The 20,313-nt window shown below is 43.0% G+C and overlaps 1 protein-coding gene across 4 annotated transcripts in view; it reads left to right on the top strand.

The window, feature by feature from the left end:
- Hgsnat (Heparan-alpha-glucosaminide N-acetyltransferase) overlaps window positions 1-20,313 on the top strand; it is a 120,571-nt gene that overhangs the window by 7,194 nt on the left and 93,064 nt on the right. For all 4 annotated transcript variants that reach the window (XM_075880882.1, XM_075880881.1, XM_075880880.1 and 1 more), the window contains exons 2-3: window positions 4,168-4,289; window positions 7,729-7,832. In XM_075880882.1, coding sequence (XP_075736997.1) covers window positions 4,168-4,289; window positions 7,729-7,832 — 226 coding nt within the window. The remainder of the gene's footprint in view (window positions 1-4,167; window positions 4,290-7,728; window positions 7,833-20,313) is intronic.

Below are 20,313 nucleotides of genomic sequence, written 5' to 3'. Positions count from 1 at the left end.
TATGCAGATGAAAGGTGACTGTGTTGTAATTTCTTTTTATTGAGCAAAATGTTACCAAGTGGCACTAAAGGTATGTATAAATTTACGTTCAGACATACGTTAAACAGCCACATATGTTTTACACAAGCAGTTGTTTACAACTGCGTAACGAGGCCAATAGCAGTATGGGTATTAGCAACACTAAAAGCGGTAAGCTGATATGAAGCACTGGTGCTCGCGAGTATGGTAGCCTTGGACACTGCTACATAAATGAACTTTAGGGGATGGCGCCTCACTACAATTGACGTTAACTTACCTGACGGCTGTATCATGTAGTACATGTGTAATGTTTATAAAATTGGATAGTCAGCACTGTAACCACAATTGATGTCTCACGAACATTAGGGCCTGTGTGAAAAGTATTTCCGAGACCTGGTGTGGCTCTGTGGTAGAATATTTGATCGACTTGCAGAATGCCAGAATTTATTTCCTGCTGGGATCTTGACGTTTATTCTTTGCATTTGTCGGGTCAACACTGTTGATGTTGGCTTTTTCTTAACACTTGCATGTTAAAATTATCCATGTCGGTTCTCGCCGTTCGTGGGTAGATGTAAACTGTCAATCACCTGTGATTCATAGGTGCCCACGGGTATGTGCTACTGTCTGGCGGAAAGGGTTTGACGATGTAGGCGTCATGTCCAGCAATTCATATTCGTCAAAACATCGCCCTCCCATACTAATTTTGGTTTACCCCCAAACTAAGGGGGTGATTATAAGAGCGCCCAGACATAATCGGCTACACACACACACAGACACAGAGGGATGGACGAATAGACAGACGGACTGATGGATCTTCTTTTTTGAAGATTGATTCAGTTTTAAGAAAATTCAGAAAAGTGAATATTTCAGTTGAACAAATGTCATGTGCAGATCCGTGCTTATTTTAGAAATATTCAATGGTTATTTCAAAAATCAATTAAATGAAGTTTTGCGCTCTGGAGCAATGGCATAGCTGATGGGCACGCCAGCATGCATAGGCTATGCCATTGATATGTGTGACAGATAGATAGATAGATAGACAGACAGACAGAGAGATGTTCAAAGTGGCTACAGTATGCAAAGAAATGCTTTGCAATTAAAAAAAAATATGGATCGCGCTATCTGCCACTTCGTGTCTGAAGAAACCCACCACTTTACACAGTCGGGCTGTAATCAGAACAGTGCTCCTACTGCATTATCAATGAGAACAGTTGACCGACCGTAAGATATGGATAATGATAGTGACGTACAATCCTGTGGAAGAAATTCCTGCAAAATTGCGACACATGTTCGCACTTGACCTGTACCTCTGCCAATGTGGGGAACGCTTTCACTGGCAATGGAAAAGATGCAAACCTGTTGCTTTCAGTAAGCTTATTTGAGGGTGCTGCTTTCTTTTGCTGCTGGGAGTGCATTCACAGTTTATTTTTCACATTTTGTAGACTTTCTTTAGTAACTGAAAAAAATGAGCATGCAATTAATATGTTGTTGGAAGTAGCACAGACAGATGTCATTTCAACATGTGCATGTGTAATATTGTTGGGTTACTTGTGTTAATTATATTTATAATCTTTACATATTGTGTTATTTTATTCCATTGTATAACTGGAACACTTCTTTTCTAAACAGAACAACTCCCCTCTGTAAGGTCTATTGACCCTGAGGGTGAATAAATAAATACCTGCCTTATTTACAATTTGATAATTAGGCAAGTGCTTTTTGAGTTACAAATATAAATATGAATAATTAATGTTGTCATTGACAAAAAATAGTAGATACAGTATACTTGAAACAATATTCACTACGTTTGCTTCGCGTAGTGTCGTTTCTCTTTTTTGCGTTATTTGGGACATCCTGTATACCCCATGAAGTGCACGGGGAGATGACCGCCGCTGTAGCTCAGTTTGTAGAGCATCTTATGCGTTATTCGAAAGTTGCAGGTTTGGTCGCTGCCATTGGCAAGCTATATATTTCACATTTACATTACACTTACTACTAATGACATTCCCTACAATTTCCTTGGCATCACTGTCTATTCTCATTAATATTAAGACTTGTTCATAAATTTATATTCAGACTTAGCACATTCATGTACAACAATGACTTAAAGGACACACCACCATGATCTGTCGGCAGGCTATGTAAAACAGGCACAGGGAAGTCCCAAATTTCGAGCTCTTTTCCAAAGTTTTCTTGTGATAGGGAGAAGTCTCTCTCTTGTACCCACACCTTGTGTGCACATCTATGTTTTAGTATGGCATAAGATTAAGCTACTGCCGGCCAGACATTAGAACAACTTGTAGTGAATCTCGGTAAATGTTGCTGAGTATGTGTAGCTTTATCACTGGATCACCAGAAACAAAGGGTTACATTTCAGTGTAGTTACGTGGCATGTTGAGATTTTTATCACATTCAGTTTTTTTTTTTTTTTTTTGAAGAATAGATCGAACAAGCTAGGTGAAACAGTGTTGCTGGTTGTTTCTTGACATTTTCCACTTTCGCTTTGACACCTTTTTTTGGTTAGATTTTCTTAGCAAAGTGAGGCTGAAAAAAGTCTCTCGTCACTTGTATGAACAATGCCCATCAGCTGGTTTAAATGGATTCCAGTTGCTCCAGCTTTTCTGCCAGGTTCGATATCTAGGCAACTTTCCTGAGCGAAACGAGGGCACATGGTATTGTAATGCATGTCTGACCTGAATTCTTGCTTCTATTGGTATGGGTGATTCTTTCATTGCATGAAGGCCACTGGTTATCCGCGACTGAATATGATAATAGATTGTGTGAATTAGAGCAGCAGCCTATGCTCTGAGATAGGTGGTATGCTGTGTTCTATATTTGCTTGTTTACTTGTACTACATCTGCATCCTGCGAATCTGCAAACTGGGACAGGAAAAGTACTGCTGTGATAAAATGAAACTACTGGAGACATCCCTGAGCAGCATGGTTTCATTTTTAAAGCATTGTTAGCTTGCAGTTAAAGGTGTAGTGTTCTTGTGTATCACGTTCAGGTAAGGTTCAGGGCAAGATAGTCTTGCAGCAATGAAAAATCCTTTGAACGTGGGCTATTGCTGGAGCCCCGAAATGAACTTCAGGGAAATCCTGCGGTCCAAGGATGACTGTCATGTTGCTTATATCCAATTATATTGGTAATAAGTGGTTTCTACATACCTTTTTTTCTCTAGCTTACTAAGGAAACCAAATGCTGCTGAAGTGTGTTGCTTGCTTTAGTGTTCTTTTATGGTCTGTAACATTATCATTACAGATATACTTACTATGCATCATGCATAATGCCTTATGACATTCTAGTTTTCTTTTTTTTTTTCATGTTCGCGACTTGGTGACCAGTGAAACATCTTTAGTAGCCAGTCAGCACTGAAATGTGAATGCATAACAGAGTCTGAGCTTTGTGAACATGATGCTGAGTTCAAAATTCTGATACTTTCTTATCCCTTTGAGACGGTATGTACACAATTGTGTACACCACTAATTTTTGCTATTTGCACCAAGTACAAGCTAAGAGAGAGCAAGATGTATCGTACTTTGGATGAATTGAACCACCTGCATGATAAATTTCTCTTCATTTAACTTCATTTTTCAGTGTACTGATACACATTATCACATTTCTAAAGGCACTACCACGTTCGTCGAGCGGTGTGGCATGCCGCTTCCTGCAAGCAGTATGAAAAGCAAAATTTTTCTTTGCTCAAAATGTACGTAACCAAAAATGAATTTGCATGCCCTATATCCCTAGACCCGAGATTTAATTCTGTTTATACAAAAAGTAAGCATCAGTGACTTCAAGATAAATAGATCTTTAATTGCTGCCTAATTAGAACACACATAAATTCAGCAATGATCTCATTGCAATAGAATATTAAGTGCCTTGAAATAACGTTGTAGTGATTTGACGCACTTACGGACAGTTCTTCATTGGTGACGTCTGAGAGGGTTAAACAGAGAGACTGTAAAAGAGAACTTCTTGTATTACCGAAAATAATATTGCAAGTAGCAAACCAGTGTGGTTTGGCAATGGATGATGTATTACTGATTACAAAAAATGCACTTGTGAAGATGACTGTTTCATGAATGCAAATGGGTGCCTTGAAAGCATTTGACAATATTTAATGTACTCTAAACTTCCTTGTGCAGTGTACTCTTCAACTAGTCCATCATGCGCGTCGCCATAGTCGCAATTACAGTGTCGTCCTGGGGAGCATCTACGAGACAGAGTTGCAGCTGCGGAGGCATCGTGAACCATTGCCTAACTGCACGTATGTGTCTTTTAATGCTTCGACGTTCTTGTGTTTCACAACCTTGCATAATTTTTCTGGCTTTCAGTTTTGTTCTGGGGCCTTTTATGAGGAACATGCTTCAAAAATAATGGTTGAAAATGATTTCAAAGAGCCGCTTCATAAATCATATGGTCAAAAAGTTTTATATTAACCTCTTAAGTGCTCCATTTCGTTTTACAATTTCTAGACGAAAAGTGCCTATTTTTTTATTGCTGATTTTGAATTTTATTGTACTAAAAAGGAGCAACATTGATGATGAAGAATTATTTGTATCGCATACTTTGTCAGATCAACACAATGAAGTTTCCTTCTAAACAATTCATGGAAAACCAGCTACCTCCTTCTAATCAAAATAAAACACTATAAATAAAACGGTTCCATCCTCATACTATCCTCATACTGTCAATCGGATAATAGAGAAATGCTCAGAGTATAACCAACCACTATACATAGCCTTCATAGATTACGAGAAATGATTCAGTAGAAATATCAGCCGTCATGCAGACACTGCAGAATCAGGGGGTAGATGAAGTATATATAAACATTCTGGAAGAAATCTACAGGGGATCAACTGCTACCATAGTGCTTCATAAAGAAAGCAACAGAATACCAATCAAGAAGGGTGTAAGGCAGGGAGACACAATTTCCCCAATGCTACTTACCGCGTGCTTACAGGAGGTTTTCAGGAGCCTAGAGTGGGAACAGTTAGGGATAAGAGTCAATGGAGAATACCTTAGTAACCTGCGCTTCGCCGATGACATTGCATTGCTGAGTAACTCGGGAGACGAATTGCAACTCATGATTACGGAGTTAGACAAGGGGAGCAGAAAGGTGGGTCTTAAAATTAATCTACAGAAAACGAAAGTAATGTACAACAACCTCGGAAAGAAGCAGCGCTTCGAGATAGGTAATAGTGCACTTGAAGTTGTAAAAGACTATGTCTACTTAGGGCAGGTAATAACCGCAGAGCCTAACCACGAGATTGAAGTAACTAGAAGAATAAGAATGGGGTGGAGCACATTCGGCAAGCACTCTCAAATTATGACAGGTAGATTGCCACTATCCCTCAAGACGAAGGTATATAACAGCTGTATCTTGCCGGTACTTAGCTACGGAGCAGAAACCTAGAGACTTCCAAAGAGGGTTCAGCTTAAATGAGGACGACGCAACGAGCAATGGAAAGAAAAATGGTAGGTGTAACCTTAAGAGACAAGAAGAGAGCAGAGTGGATTAGGGGACAAACGGGGGTTAAGGATATCATAGTTATAAAGAAGAGGAAATGGACATGGGCCGGGCATGTAGCGCGTAGACAGGATAACCGCTGGTCATTAAGGGTAACTAACTGGATTCCAAGAGAAGGGAAGCGGGTTAGGGGGAGACAGAAGGTTAGGTGGGCAGATGAGATTAAGAAGTTTGTGGGTATAAATTGGCAGCAGCAAGCACAGGACCGGGTTAACTGGCGGAACATGGGAGAGGCCTTTGTCCTGCAGTGGACGTAGTCAGGCTGATGATGATGATGATGATGATGATGATGATGAAATAAAACTGTTCCATACGCCACATCTTTCTTCACTTTTGTAGGCTAACCCCCATATTCAGAAACGCTCCTCGGCTTGAATTCTGCCTTTCACTTGACTGAGTATAGCACTACGCCGCTGATCAACTGAAATGGACACTGCACTTCTCAAGAATCGCTGCAGAATATTGCCGATATGCAGTGACTTCGTATGCCAAAAGACGGCACTCCTATCGCCTTTTTCAAGTCAAGGTGAAGCATTGAGTGAAGGAACGTTCTAAAATACGGTGGTGAGCCTCCTTGGGCTGTTTCACCTGTTTCACTTGGGAAGATTCAGGGTTGTGGGGAAAATTTGGAAGCATGGAATTACGCAAAGCGGCTTCACTGGCGAGCACTCATGATTTTTGCTTTTGAGCTGTGGTTATCATTACTGGAGGAGCTGTTCAATTCACTGTCATCACTGTCTTCACTTCCATCACTGTCTTCACTTCCAGACGCTTGATAAACTGTATCCAAATTATCATCTCTCAAAAAAGTTGACAAAAATGGCAAGTTTGTTTTTCGTGTTGACGGACAGCTATGCATGGCTCACCGCCACCCCACACCATCTTTTTCATATGAAAACCACGTTCCTGACGCAGGGGAAATCAAATTGTTGAGAAAAGGCTGCAATCTAGTGTATGACATGCGATATAAGCCGTAGACGAGCAATTCTCGTCTTGAACACTACAGGGGAGTACATATTTCGGTAGGACTCGTGCTAGCAAAGTATGTACTCCCCTAGTGAGCAGAGCTCGTCCAAAGTATGTACTCCACTAGTGAGCAGAGCTCGTCCTAAGCAGGACGATCTCTGCTTACTAGGGGAGTACCTAGGTATTAACTGTACCTGCTCATCCGATCTCTGCTCGCTTGCACCTAGGCACAAACTGTCCCTGCTCGTCTTAAGCAGGACGAGCAAGTACACTTTAGGCAGAATGAGCTGTGCTCTTATAAAGCTCTTATGGGGTTAAGGTTGCAATATTTTAGCAATGCAGGGAAAAACTTGCCCGGCTTGTGTTACAAGTGCCCTGAAATGGGGTTTAAAAGGCCCTGCAACACTTTTTGAGCATGGTAAGAAAACGCTTCGGATCCGTAGTCAGGCCAAATATAGCGCAGCATGCAGCATGGAATTCACAATAAATTACCAAAGTCAGCTAAAAGTTACTTTCTCTTCTCACGACAAAGGACTATACAAGCTAAAAAAATCACTCGTAACAGCCATTGTATCAGTCATTGGTTTATTTGAGCATGGAGCGCTTAGTCGTTACTCGGCCCGCGGCGAGAGGTTGGGACTTGTCTACATGCGGGCGTGTGATCGCACTGAAAAGCCGTGTATCCAAAGAAAAAATAAAGAGATGGAGAGAAAATGCTGAATGTCATGAGGCACACGTGACATATTTTCTTTACCTGTGGCATCCTTCTATGCTTACCTTTCAGCGCTTTCGTCAGGACGAGAAAAAAGAGAATGCTTTTGCAGCGTGCAGCAAATTTTTGCAACTCCGCTCGTACTGGACGAATTCTGAAAATTTTTGCAGAGATGAAATCGTGAGGTAGTAAGCTTTCTTAGTGAATCTATTCTATGACTACTTGCAAAAAAGGGCGCCTTGAATTTAATGCCCTGGAAATTGTGGCACATTCTGGAGAGTCATTTGGATTAAGCTCAAGGCAGCAATCGGTAGTGCATCTGGCACCAGGAAACAATGACTCCTACTGCATCTATGTATCTTTCTTCCACACTTTCCTCTGTCTGATTTCGGGGCACGCATTAGGCTGTCACAGAATTGTCTGCAAGCTTCTGTTGTGTCGATAAGTTGATTTTTTGTCTTTCCTTGTGAGAGCATGTGTGTAACTTTGTCACTGCAGTTTCCGCGAGCACCTTGGAGAGCATGGCTCATATCTCCTGCGTGTCTCGTATGAGGGCCACTGTGACTGGCAAGTGATCAAGGAACCCGTCAACATATACAACCGTGAGTCTTAGCTCCTGTCTCGGTGTTCCTTGTTTAATTTTGCAGTTCTCCCTTTTGAAGGCAGAATATTTGACTTCAGAAGAAGCACGAGTATAGAGCCAACTTTGATTCTTTGTTTTGGTCACTCGATTTGAAACAAGAAAATCAACCATAAGAATTGTCATGGACAAATTTTTTATTGGAGGTTTTTCAAGATATTTAGAGAAAGTAAAGCAAGAGAGAAAAATTGCAAGAGAGGCAGGGAGATTTGATGGTGATATGTGAATTAAAAAATAAATAAGGCACGAAACTTTAATTATCTTGTCTTGTAGAGTACAAGAAAAATTAGATGATACGCTAAGTTTTCATCTAAGGGCAGATAGCCTTTAACCCTTCAATGCCTAAAATATGAAACTGCCGAACAAAATAAGACTGGTTTTCATTTTCCAGCTTTAAGCAGCAAGCATTGAATAATTCTGTAGTTAAATTATCTAAAATTCAACTTGAATGCATACTTTATGTATGTCTCGAATTCTCCATATGTCGCAGATGCGAGGACCTTGCAACAAAAAACGTACTTGAGAACTACGCAACATGTCGTGTGCCACCTCTTCGGTGTGTACACACCAATAAAGAATATTATTGAAGGTACAACTTACATCACCCAGGTGAGAAAGAACAAAGAAGTGAGAGCTATTGCAGACGCGTCGCTCTGTCTGCGATCAGCTACAATACAATTCGATCTAGCACAATATACCTTAGATGAAATAGCGCCAGATTTTTCATGCTGAAAGCTACGTTCTTCGTGGGTAGTTGACACCGGGCATTAAAAATGGCATGGGTTTTTTTACTTGCTTGCTCGAAGTTTTTTGGTATGCCAAAAATTCTCGACACTCCACAGTAAAAGGTACCTAAAGAGCACCTGAAAGATAATAATTGGACAAATGTCAGTAAAGTACAGGTGAAATGTTCAATTTCAAGAACTATTGCTTGCTCAGCCTGTCCGCCGCTATAGTCTAGCAGCTATGGTGCTTGGCTACTGACCCGATAGTCACAGGTTTGATTCTGGCCACAGCTGTTGCATTCGATGGAGGCGACATGCTAGAGGCCCATGTACAGTTTGATCAGTGCTGCCAGATGGCCCAAATACAAAATCCGTAGCCGGACCTGCGAAAAAATCAGGAGATAATGTGAAAATTTCATAGCTTCATTAAATATCAATTTTATGACAAAAATAAATTTATTACTTCCATCGGTAATTATTTTATTTATTGTTAATTATGAAGCACCCACAAAAATGTTGCATAAAAGAAATATAATGGACCTTTTTCACAATCGTCAGACCACCCATAGCGGCAAGAGCCATTTATGTTTGATGCGACGTGCGGTGTCTTGGTTCTTCCGTGGTTTTTTTCTGGTTTTCTCGCACCTGTGGCTTCTGAAAATGTGCACTTGGATTTGGGCGCATTTAAAGAACCCCGGGTGGTCGAAATTTCCGGAGCCCTTCTCTACGGCGTCTCTCATAATCATATGGTGGTTTTGGCATGTTAAACCACATATATCAATCAAATTGTGCACCGGAATGTTTTGAGGCCATGCGCAACCAAATATGTTACGGGTGCTCGGCGCTTGTGGCGCAGTTGAAGTATTTTCAGTGCATGTGGCTGCAAATCTCTAGGCAGAGAGCATGGGGGTGGAATGTTCGCCTCGGAGATTTGCTAATGCACATTCTAGTGGTCGTTTGTGAGCACTCGTTGGAAAGGGTGAATTCAACAACAAGAACAAACAGATATGCACGTTATGTCCCTCCTTCCTTATCATGCAATGGCCTGATGATTTTAGTAATAATGTTCGGTTGCTCTTTTACATGATTTTTTTGCAGAGCCTTCCGAGCACTCGAAAATGACAATTATATGTTCAAGGTAGCCATGCAAGCTTCTTGACATTTTTCCAGCTCTACTTCTAGAGACCACCATGATAGAGGTGCAGCTGGTCGCACCTCAGACTTGCAGACACTGTGATTTTGGTGAAACATTGGGAAACACGTCGCTAATAGGGGGAGGTGGGTTGAGGCTGAAAGAGATGAAAAGACTCTGTTTCTGCAGCCCTCATTGGAGGCTCGTTTGAGTGGGTGCGTTTGCATCTTGTGCACTCAAGTGCGTGGCTAATCAATTTTCTAGGTACGAAGCACATTTCGGCAGACGCCGACTGTCCTTGAGATGGGGTTGGTAGTGAATACAGATATCGCAACTGAAAAAAAAATAAAAAAATTTAGGAATTTCATAAATTTCCTTAGAATTTTCTTTTTATCCGGGAATCCATAGGTAGCTAAGAAAATCGGTAGATCTACGAACAAATCCGTAGATCTGGCACCACTGGCTGCGATGCCAGTGAACGTTTAAAAAAAAAAACACCCAATGGTCAGAAGTTCCAGAGACTTCCACGATGGTGTGCCTTGCAATCATATTGTGGTTTTGGAACGTAAGATATTATTACTATACTATTATGCTTTCTCAGCCTCATTTGTTCCTTACACAAGTAATGAATGGCTTCTCATAGTATTTTACAGGCATTGGCCAGTAATTGAGGCAATTTAGTTTCAAGATTGCACAGTTCACTAACAGATTTTACCCATCTCAATCCTCATTTCTTCATTAATCATTCTTTGATCACGCGAATCTTAGGTCACCATCTGTGCTTCTGTTAGAAGAACTGAAGGTTTATCTCTTTCTTCCAATTAGTTTTACTGAGAACTAGTCAGTGTTTGTGTGCACAAGCACAGCCACTCGACAAAAACAGTGTGGCCTGCTGTGTTGAGCGGATGTGGCAATATGAGCCTAGCGCTCCGGGTGGCCACCGCATTGGCACTGGTCGGGCAGGCCGAAAGTGAGAGGGCTGGAATTATTGCGGTAGATTGCAGCTTGACAGCGCAGCTGCTGTGTGTGCCGGCGAGACTTGAACCTAAGTATAGCAAGTGTTTGTTTTGTCTGAAGTCGTTGCTCGATTGAGTAGCCATTCTTCCCTTTCTGTTTTCTCTCTTTTGCTGCCGTTGCGCTGTTCACGCTTGAATGTGTTTGTGCTGCAATTATTTTTGTGACGGGATAGTTGCACATTGACAAGTTGGCTTTATTTGTATCCGAAATGGTTGTGTTTCTCACATCCTAGGAAGAAAAAAAGTATTGTGAGCATCACGGGAGTCACATTTGCTTTATTGCAAGTGTAGAGAGGAAGAAGATTATGTGCCGCAGTGGGTCACGCCTTTAGCAAGAGGAGCCGAGCGCGAGCTGGCCCCCCAAGCGTTGCATTTCTTGTGTCAGTTGCTGCCGCCCGCTTTCCGCATCAGTAGACCTGCTGTGCATGTACTACTTTCGCCAATAAACCCCGTTAATTGGCGTAATCCTCCTGATCCTCTTCCTTTCTCGCTCTGGGCGACAAGTGCGTTCACCCTATACGCTTCTTTGTCTTCGTGCATGTACGCAACAATATATATATATATATAAAAAACTTCAGGCAGTTGGGAGCAACTCCCAAGAATAAGTTGATTTTCATTGCAAGATGGTGCTTCCCCGCATTCACTTGGGAGAGTGAGTGGCATGTTTAGGAGGGCACTGGGAACCCTAAGCTTCGCCTTTAAAAGTTGAACGCGACAGCAAAATCCGGCCCCTAGTGCACCCTTCAACCGCTAAGTGCTTACTTGTCAATATGTTTTTCACACGCACGCACACATGTAAGCGTGCGCACACATGTGCACATGCGCACACACATTTGGGTGCACGTTAAAGAACTCCAGGTGGTCGAAATTTCCGGAGCCCTCCACTACGGCGTCTCTCATAATCATATGGTGGTTTTGGGACGTTAAACCCCACATATCAATCAATCAACACACACGCACTCGCGCGCGCACTCGCACACACGCGCACACTCGCGCACACGCGCGCACACACGCGCACACACGCACACGCACACACGCACACGCACACACGCACACACGCACGCAACACACACTTGATTGTACCTGCGCGTGTGCGAAGTACATACAGGTTTTTGATCTAAAGCAAATCTTGCATGTCCTCCAAGATGCATGCCGTGCGCTTGCTATCTGGGAGGTCATAAAGAGTTTCACAATGTCTCACAGATGGCAGCGCATGATCTAGCGTTTGCTGTTAGCTTGATCAACGTCTCTTGAAAGGCATGACATGTTTTCTGCTAGATGGACATAGTTGTCCATTTTTGGAGCTGTTTGAAAGTTCCTGTGTGCTTTTGGCGATAATGGCTGCACTATCCCAGCCTTTTTCAATGTAGTTCGGTGGCCTCCCAAATGCACCTACAAACCGCCCAATGGGCTCGTTTTTGTCGTGACACCTGTCGAAAAAAATGCTTTAAAGGGACACTAAAGGCAAGTATTAAGTCGACGGTGATTGTTGAAATAGCGATCCAGAAACCTTGTAATGTTACTTTTGTGCCAAGAAAGGGCCTATTTTGAAATGAAATTGCGTTTTAGTGGTCCGCATCGGATTAGCTCACTTGAAGTTATCCTCCTCAAGAAGCGGACCGACGGGACCGACTCGCGTCACTTTTGCCATGCACTATGTTGCCCAGCTTTACTGCGCTAGTAGCAGCAGACTCAAAGCAGCAGGAGCCACAGCAGCAACAATGGCCATTGATTAATTTTTGTGCCATCGGCTCAAAGATTGCAGACGTTTGTTGGTTCAACTGTGCCCTGCTAGATGGCACCAGTGTAACTGATACCAGTGTAACTACGCGAAAATCGAATTTTCTAACCACTTGCGCTATTCTCCATATTGTCCAGCGACTCGTTTTTACATGAATCAAACAGAAACGAACAAGCAGCATTTTATTGTGTCTCTTGATGCATGGAAGGTTATTTAGTGCAGCTAGATCGATTACTAGTGATTGATTGTAGGCGGTTCATCTGATGTCATTGGGATCATTTCGAAAATATCCTACTGCGGCGCATGTGTTCTTGTGCACTTACCTTAATTTCTTGGTAAGTGGGGTACTGTTGTTGATAATATTGTTGTTTTAGATGTTGTCATGCATATAGCTTTACTCTGACGTAAATTGTTATTTGACTTTAGTGTCCCCTTAAGGAGACTTCTTCCACTACTTGGCATTATGTAGTGCTTTTTTTCGAAGCAGCTGCAAGCAACATTGTGGCTTTGTGGTAAAACACCTGCTTGGCATGCGAACGGCCCGGGCTCGATCCTCAATGGGACCGAAAATTTTATTCTTTATTTTATTTGCTTCTTTCTCAATTTTTTGTTCATGGACGATTTTTCGCTCACAACCAATGGTGCAAACGCCGACGGCGGAATTTCTGCAACATCAGCTCTCTAACGCTATCTCGTTAAAACACTATCGCTTTCCATCACGTGCCTTCTCCAGTGATTTCTCGTTGTGCAACCGTCTGGCTGTTGGGCGTGGTTGTTGTTGGTTTTTCCGTGATTCTTCATTCTTTTTGATAACGCAGTGACTGTGTGAAACAAAACGACTTTCTGTTCTCTGCAAGGCTGGCAATATGATGTTGATTGTGGAGAAAACAAGTCGTTCTGTGTCAAAACATGATCACTACGACATTGAAGAACAAGACTGACAGCGAGGCCAAGGCAGACAAGAGTTTACTCTTGTCTTGTTTAGTGCCTGATGAATATGCATAGCTGCATGTGAAATGTTCTGGCACTATTTAATGTGATACCATACTTTCACATGTATAACTTGACCCTGTATTCACAAGGCCCTGTAGCCTGACCCTCAGCTACAAACTGCGCAATTCAAAAAAACATTTGAAAAATTTCGTGTCTGGCACTGGAGTGGTCTTGCTTGCATTATCATGAAGCAGTGTCTTGAAGCCAACTTGCACACTGAAATTCATACCTAAATACAGGAAATTCTTTGAAAGTTCTATATCAAAATTTAAGATTTATCGAACCAATTGCAGTTTTTTTGTGAGCTTGATGTTTACGGGTTTGACTGTGTTTGGAAAGTCCTGTTTGCAAATAATTGGAGCATGGCATAGGCTGTGTATCAAACATTTTATTTGCGTTAGGCATCACACTGTGGCTTGTGTAATTGTAGTATCTTATAATCTGTTGTGAGATTGAAAGAATATGTTTCTTGAATATGTGCTGATCAATTAAAGACGCCTTGTATTGGAGTTTGTTATATCATGGACTGGGAGCCAGACGAGATCATTTTTGTGTGTCAAGCGTTACTGAATGCGTACTCTCACTCGAGGAAGACTAGCAGCTAAACTGCGAAGCATACGATAACAAGAAAGGAAGCACTACTTTAGTTGTGTAATGTGTTCATTTGTATTTTTCGATCAAGAACGTTGCAATTTTGGTCGTTTGTTATTCTTCCCAGCTTGAAGGGGCCGCGCTTCTGCATTTTCATCTTTCTACAGCCCATGTTAGTTGATAGTTTGAGCTTAGCTGAATTCATAGCTGATTTCATCAGCATTCTGAATAGTATAGGCAAGACATTGTGACTATCTAAACCACGTGCGGTCAGCCTGCTTTTTGGCCATATCGCTCGAAAGTAGGATTTTCCGTTGATCAGCTTCGTATTGCGCCGACAAGTAATGGTAATGCCATCACTGATCTTTGAAGCAAGTCCCAACTAGAATTGAGCGGAGTATGGTCACATAAAGAGGACGTGCCCCCTGCCAAGGTTGTCAGCTTTTAATGTAGGGCCAAGTTGTCTGCTTGGCCCTGCATAAAAAAAATTGATGTTAAGACAAATGCAGCAGCTGATGTATGTTGGGGCATCTGTCATGTGCTTTCCTTTCTTCCCTGAATTATTGCCAGAACGGCTTGTACATCAGAGAAGACGGAATGAAAAAAAAAAAGTGAATTGTTCAGCACGCAGGTCAGGAATCGGTCATGAAATTGTGCGAATTGATGTGTGTCCTCTTTAAGGAGGGATGGCATAGCAGATGGTTCTTGAACTGTAGAGTGATCATTGTGCAATCTTCCCATGTTCTGCCTTGCTAAGATGCTGACATAGTTTGGGGTTGATGCTTTTGCGATATCATGTGAAGCCTGCCTGATCTCACATTGTGAAACTTCACATGTCTCGTTATCCTCGATTTGTTGTCATTGATACACAATGTTAATCTTATTGTTTGCTGTGCTTGTAGTATTCCACTACTCGGGGCTGCATGGGCAAAAAGAAAAAAAACTAGTGACACTATTTAAATGACTAAATTGAAGAGCCTTTTTGTAGAAATGTAAGTACAGAAAAACATTTGAACATCATAATTTTCAAAATCAAAGCATAAATTATTGGCTTTAGCAATCATTTCTTTTTGCACTTTTGAGAAATGACAATTTCTTCACAGGCCTCGTGTCAGTTTTTTTAAAAGGTCTAAAAGTACCAACAGCAATAAAGTATGTACAGCATGAGTGCTCAAAATCCCAGTTTTGATTGAAGCATAAATTGTAATTGCTTTTACAATTGTTTCTAGTGGGATGACAAAGTGTGAGCAATTGATATTTTCGAGTTGCTGCCCATACCAAATTCTAAGAAGCGACACGGACAATTTGTCACATGGTATTTGATATTTATAGTCGATGAGTGCCGAGTCTCCTGAATGTGGAGTGCTCTCAGTTTTGCTGTTCACTTCCAATTAAAATTTAGAGTTGTGTTCAGCAATGGGCAACCTTAGAAATGAGGTGTCCTGTAACAGTTTTCCTCCTTGTCTAAGACACTTATCCAAACCGTTTCTGTTATGAAATGGAAGAACCAAATTCAGTTTTGTGAGTGGGAAGCCTTTTTCCTGGAAACACAGCCTTGGTCACCATGTTTTCTCACCGCATGCTCAACGGCAGTGGTTCTGACATCCAAGACATTATATTTTAGTTCAAATTGAGTCAAAGTAGCCAAGTAGCCAAGATGTTTTTTCTGCCGCTACTTGCCTAAAAAGTAGCCAAACGTGGCATCTCTGCCACTACTAGTGTTTTACAAGGATGCCATTCCTGCGCCAAGTGCGCCAAAGTGCGCCGAACGAGGTTTGCCGTGCCAACCTGATAAAATCGATGTAAATTACTCCAAACTGCGGCAAACTGTCTATCTCGGGTCCGCAACCTGCGGCCTGCGAGCCGCATTTGGCTCCCGGAACGACGTCAGAAATTTTTAAATCGCTAGACACTGTAATTGTGGCAGTATTTAAATAACAATAAATGTTTTAATTATTGTTGACAGCAGTCGAGTCTAATGAGAGAATTCTTTACCTTCCTGTGAACGGGCTGTTGCTGCTTTCATAAATTGGACACCAGTATTTCTGTGGAGCAATGAAATTCAACTTCATTCTACGGCGGGACCGCAACTGAAGCTCCAATGAGCGCTACTATAGCAGAAGGATAGAGATACGTCACTGTTCACGACGATGATTGCAGTGGTGTTTTGCATTCGCTTACTCACATACGCCAACACCATATATACGTACTCTAATTGCAAACAAAACCTGGTTGCAGCTAGGAATATCGGGTTTACTTGCGTAATGAATGCACTTTTTTTCTTGGAAAAATCGGAACAAAGTTGGCGGTGCGTTTATTATGCAAGGCAGATTTTATGAAAACTTTTTTTGGCATGAGCAAAAAATGTTGTAGTGCAAGGAAAGAAAAAAGTTAAGTCGCTTAGCTTTTTGCATACGCGTAGACTGTTTGGAAACAGGTTCTTTGTTGCTCTTTACTCATCTTCAGAGGTTCGGTGCTCTTCTCTGCAAGCTGTCCCTGCGCCGCTCGCGCACGCCATAAGAGCGTTTTGCAGCTATCTGTTCTCGCAATCGTTTAACTGCAACAGTGGTATCTGCTGTGATCTCGAGGGCCACCAAGAAGCATGTGCTACGACGCATTTGTCAACTTTACAGCAACCTTTCACAATGACACCGTTGTCATTGTAGTAAGTAACCAACATTGCAACAAGCTACCCCGAAAACATCAAAACAAACAGTCAATAACAAGAATAATGACAAAATATGGCCGCCGCTTCACTTCCACATCAGAAGTTTTTGTACGCACGGGGAACAAGTGAGGGGAGTATAGGGGTTGCTACCATGTTGCGAAAATCGTCACGATCTTTTCTGGGTGACAAGAGATTTTTTTCTGGTATTCCAGAAAGCTGAGACGTGATAGCGACAAATGACCCTTCACAACTGCAAATCCTGTCGTCGTGGCTTGAAAATAGCATGCACGTCAATGGGCCTCAAAGTTCTGTATTTGCAGGAAGTGATCGTCGGTCTGCGCGGGCAGATTCGTGATCTTCCCTCTCTCTTGCTCGCTGTGTGCTTATCAGCTGCGATGTCTCTATACTCGAATTCGTGAACCCCGCTGTGGCGCACAGATAAAGAGGACGAGGGACGTGCCGCGCACAGATACAAAGAAAAAAATCACAGCACATCCACGGAGTGAATGATAATTGGTGGGCGCAGCATTCGTCAGTCTGTTCGTGCTTTCATCTGCCCATTCTATTTTGCTTCCATCCGTCCATGCGTCCGTCTATGTGTCCGTTCATCTGTGTGACCGTTAGTGCATCCGTCCGTCAGTGCATCCCTCCATTCTCCATGCGTCCATTCATACGCCAGTCTGTACATGTGTCTGTTTGTGTGGCCGTCTGTCTGTCCGTCTATCTGTGCGTCCGCCCCTGTGTCTGTCTGTGTGTCCGTCAGCCCGTCTGTCCACCTGCATGTCCGTGCATCCCTCCGTCTATCTAGGGAACACTCCAAGCACAGCCATCTCACATCTTTTCATCATGTATTTATCATATACAAGTGCCGCCATTCAGACATTCTAAGGACCGTTCTTTTGGGAATATGTCACCGGTGGCTACATACACCATCGGAGGATCGACAGACCCACACCCTAAGGAGCTTCGCTCCTAAAACAATACAACACGCGGCAACAGGCGAAGGGGGGAAGGAAGCGAGCTGAGGTAGTCAAGGAGGGTCGGCATAGTAAATTACAAAAGGAAGAGATCCAATGGTAAGTAGGCGCCAGGTGTTGGTTAGCGGGACTGCAGGGGATGATTGTAGGGGACGCGTTTAATATGCAGGGAAAAAATCCAAATTTAGACGACTGAAGTTGGGGGTGCGTTTATCATGCGAGTGTACTCATTACGTGAGTAAATACGGTAATTACATGTAGGGAAAAAAACTAACATGCGATAAGCACGACATATTGTTTATTTTGTAAAATAAAAGGGCGAGAGACTGCAAAAGGCCTCAAGTACTGGTTTGATAACCAGATTTTCGCGTTCTAAGGAGATCACGCTGCCATTGAAGTTAGAATCCTATACAACGACAATATCCAGGCCATCCAATTAAGTGCACATGCATGTGCACTTGATTTCATGGTAGGAGCACCACTCTTGAGCCAACGTTCATTTCTCGCGCTGCTTCTTGTTAAGTAGAATCTCGTTATAACGGAGAGGGATATGATGAACTAATGTATATAACGAAGCAATTGTAATTCCCCTTGAAATTCTCATAGACGCTCATGTATTTAAAGCGTTGTATTAATGAAGTGAAAATTTTCTCACGATGGATATAACGAACCATTCTTTATCCAAAACGAGCATTTACTGATAATTTTGGTATACGTCAATTCAATATCTTATAGCGTGTGACAGTTTATGTATCATTACGGCTGTGGTTATTCATAACTCGTGCATTGCGCTCATTGGGAACCACCTGCCAACGCGCGAATGGATTTGTCTCCCTGCCTCCCCTTCCCTCAGGAACTAATGGAATTGCCTGCGCAGCAACTCGCACGAGCGTGCTTGTCAGCCGGCCTCCCCTCTTCTGTAGAACTCATTGACCCACCCGCGCATTTGACCTCCTCCTCCCCTTCAGCTCCGCACTGGGAGCGCGGAGATTGCGGCTATGTTCCTTGTCATTCGCTGTGGAAGAGCAACATCACCTATATTAGTTTTCCCGCCCGACACAAGATGGACAACAGCAGCGGCAAGCGTAAACGCAAAAATATAACAATTGAGCAGAAGTCGGCTATGTTGAAAGCTGTTCAGTCCGGCGTTGAGAAAAAAAAAGTAGTAGAAGATTTCGGCAATGTCGCCAATGAGGGTGCCGCGGGCAACCAGGCCCAGACGTTGTGGGACGCTCTCCTTAACGCCGGCTTTGTGCCTAACTTTCTGCACGTACGTCGGTGCTGATGCTGGCCCGGTGACAACGAAAGAGTTGTCTGATGTGGAAATTGTGCACACGGTGACTTGGGTGCATGACGACAGTGACGAATGTGCTGACACCCCGGATCCTAATGTTAACAAACCCGATGTACCAACGCCTGCGCAAGCGCTGAATGCGACAGACCTGCTGTGATGCTTGTTCGGTGCTTACGATGACCAGGAGGACGAACTCGAAATAGCTGTTGAAGCTTAAAAAGCAGTCATCCGCGTGAAGAAGAGTCTGTAAAAGTCTATTATGGACTATTTTCTTAGAAGTGATCTTCTAGCTGGTGTGCGGAATTCGGTGGAAATAAAGGTTTGGTTTGGCTTGGGAAAACTTCATTGGGAAAGTCCGAAGGCGTGTGCCCTAGCACACAGCGGGCCGCGATGGGACAGAAGGCCGAGACCTAGCTCCGCATCGTGGGCCCTCTGGGCAGCCCAAAGTTGCGATATTATGTCCGGACTCCTGAGAGCAGAGTCCCACTTTCTGGACGATGCTGTATTGGTGCCGTGTACCGAAGGGCACTCCCAGAGCATGTGATGTAAGGTGGCTAAACCACCACGTTTTGTACACGAGTTGGTTAAATAAACCTCAGGGTAAAGCTTGTGGAGAAAGGCAGGGTTAGGGTACGTTTCTGTTCAAAGTAATTGCAATATAAGTGCCTGCACTCTATTTAGCTTCCTATGTGGACGTGGAAAGATTCTCCTATTCATAGCGAAATGTTGGGCAATTTTATTGATGTAGTTGGCGGATCTCTGTTCACGAAATCTCCAGTTCGACCCAAAGGTCTTCCATGGCTGCGGACAGCTAAGCCCCGCGCCCTGGAGTGGGCCAACTCATTGAGATTGATAATCCCTCCGTCCAATTGTCCCATATGAGCCGGGAACCATGTAAAGGTATGGGTTGTAAGCAACTTCTCACCGAGTATGTTTTTGGCCTCTTTTTCACACAGCTCCAACAGTGAAGGCACGAATGGCAGCTCTAGAATCGCTAAATATATGTTCATGACACTGATCTAAAAGAGCCAAGGAAATGGCAACCTGCTCAGCTGCATTGGCAGTTTTGGCGCATAGCGACGCCGCATTATTTGTAACCCCTTTGTGATTGATTGCCACTACTGTGAATCGGTCTCTCTGGTCATCATATTGCGCCGCATCTACCAAACAGGCACCCCCGTCAAGATCCACAACTTGGCAGAGAAGGGACCGAGCGCGCGCTCTCCTCCTTGCAACATTTCGTTGGGGATCCATGTTCCGAGGGGCAGGCGATACAATGATGTTCTCCTTCTGATCCCTTGTAAAC

Source organism: Rhipicephalus microplus, chromosome X, assembly GCF_043290135.1.
Source record: "Rhipicephalus microplus isolate Deutch F79 chromosome X, USDA_Rmic, whole genome shotgun sequence".
Classification (NCBI taxonomy): domain Eukaryota; kingdom Metazoa; phylum Arthropoda; class Arachnida; order Ixodida; family Ixodidae; genus Rhipicephalus; species Rhipicephalus microplus.
This window is presented reverse-complemented; position numbering and strand designations above follow the sequence as displayed.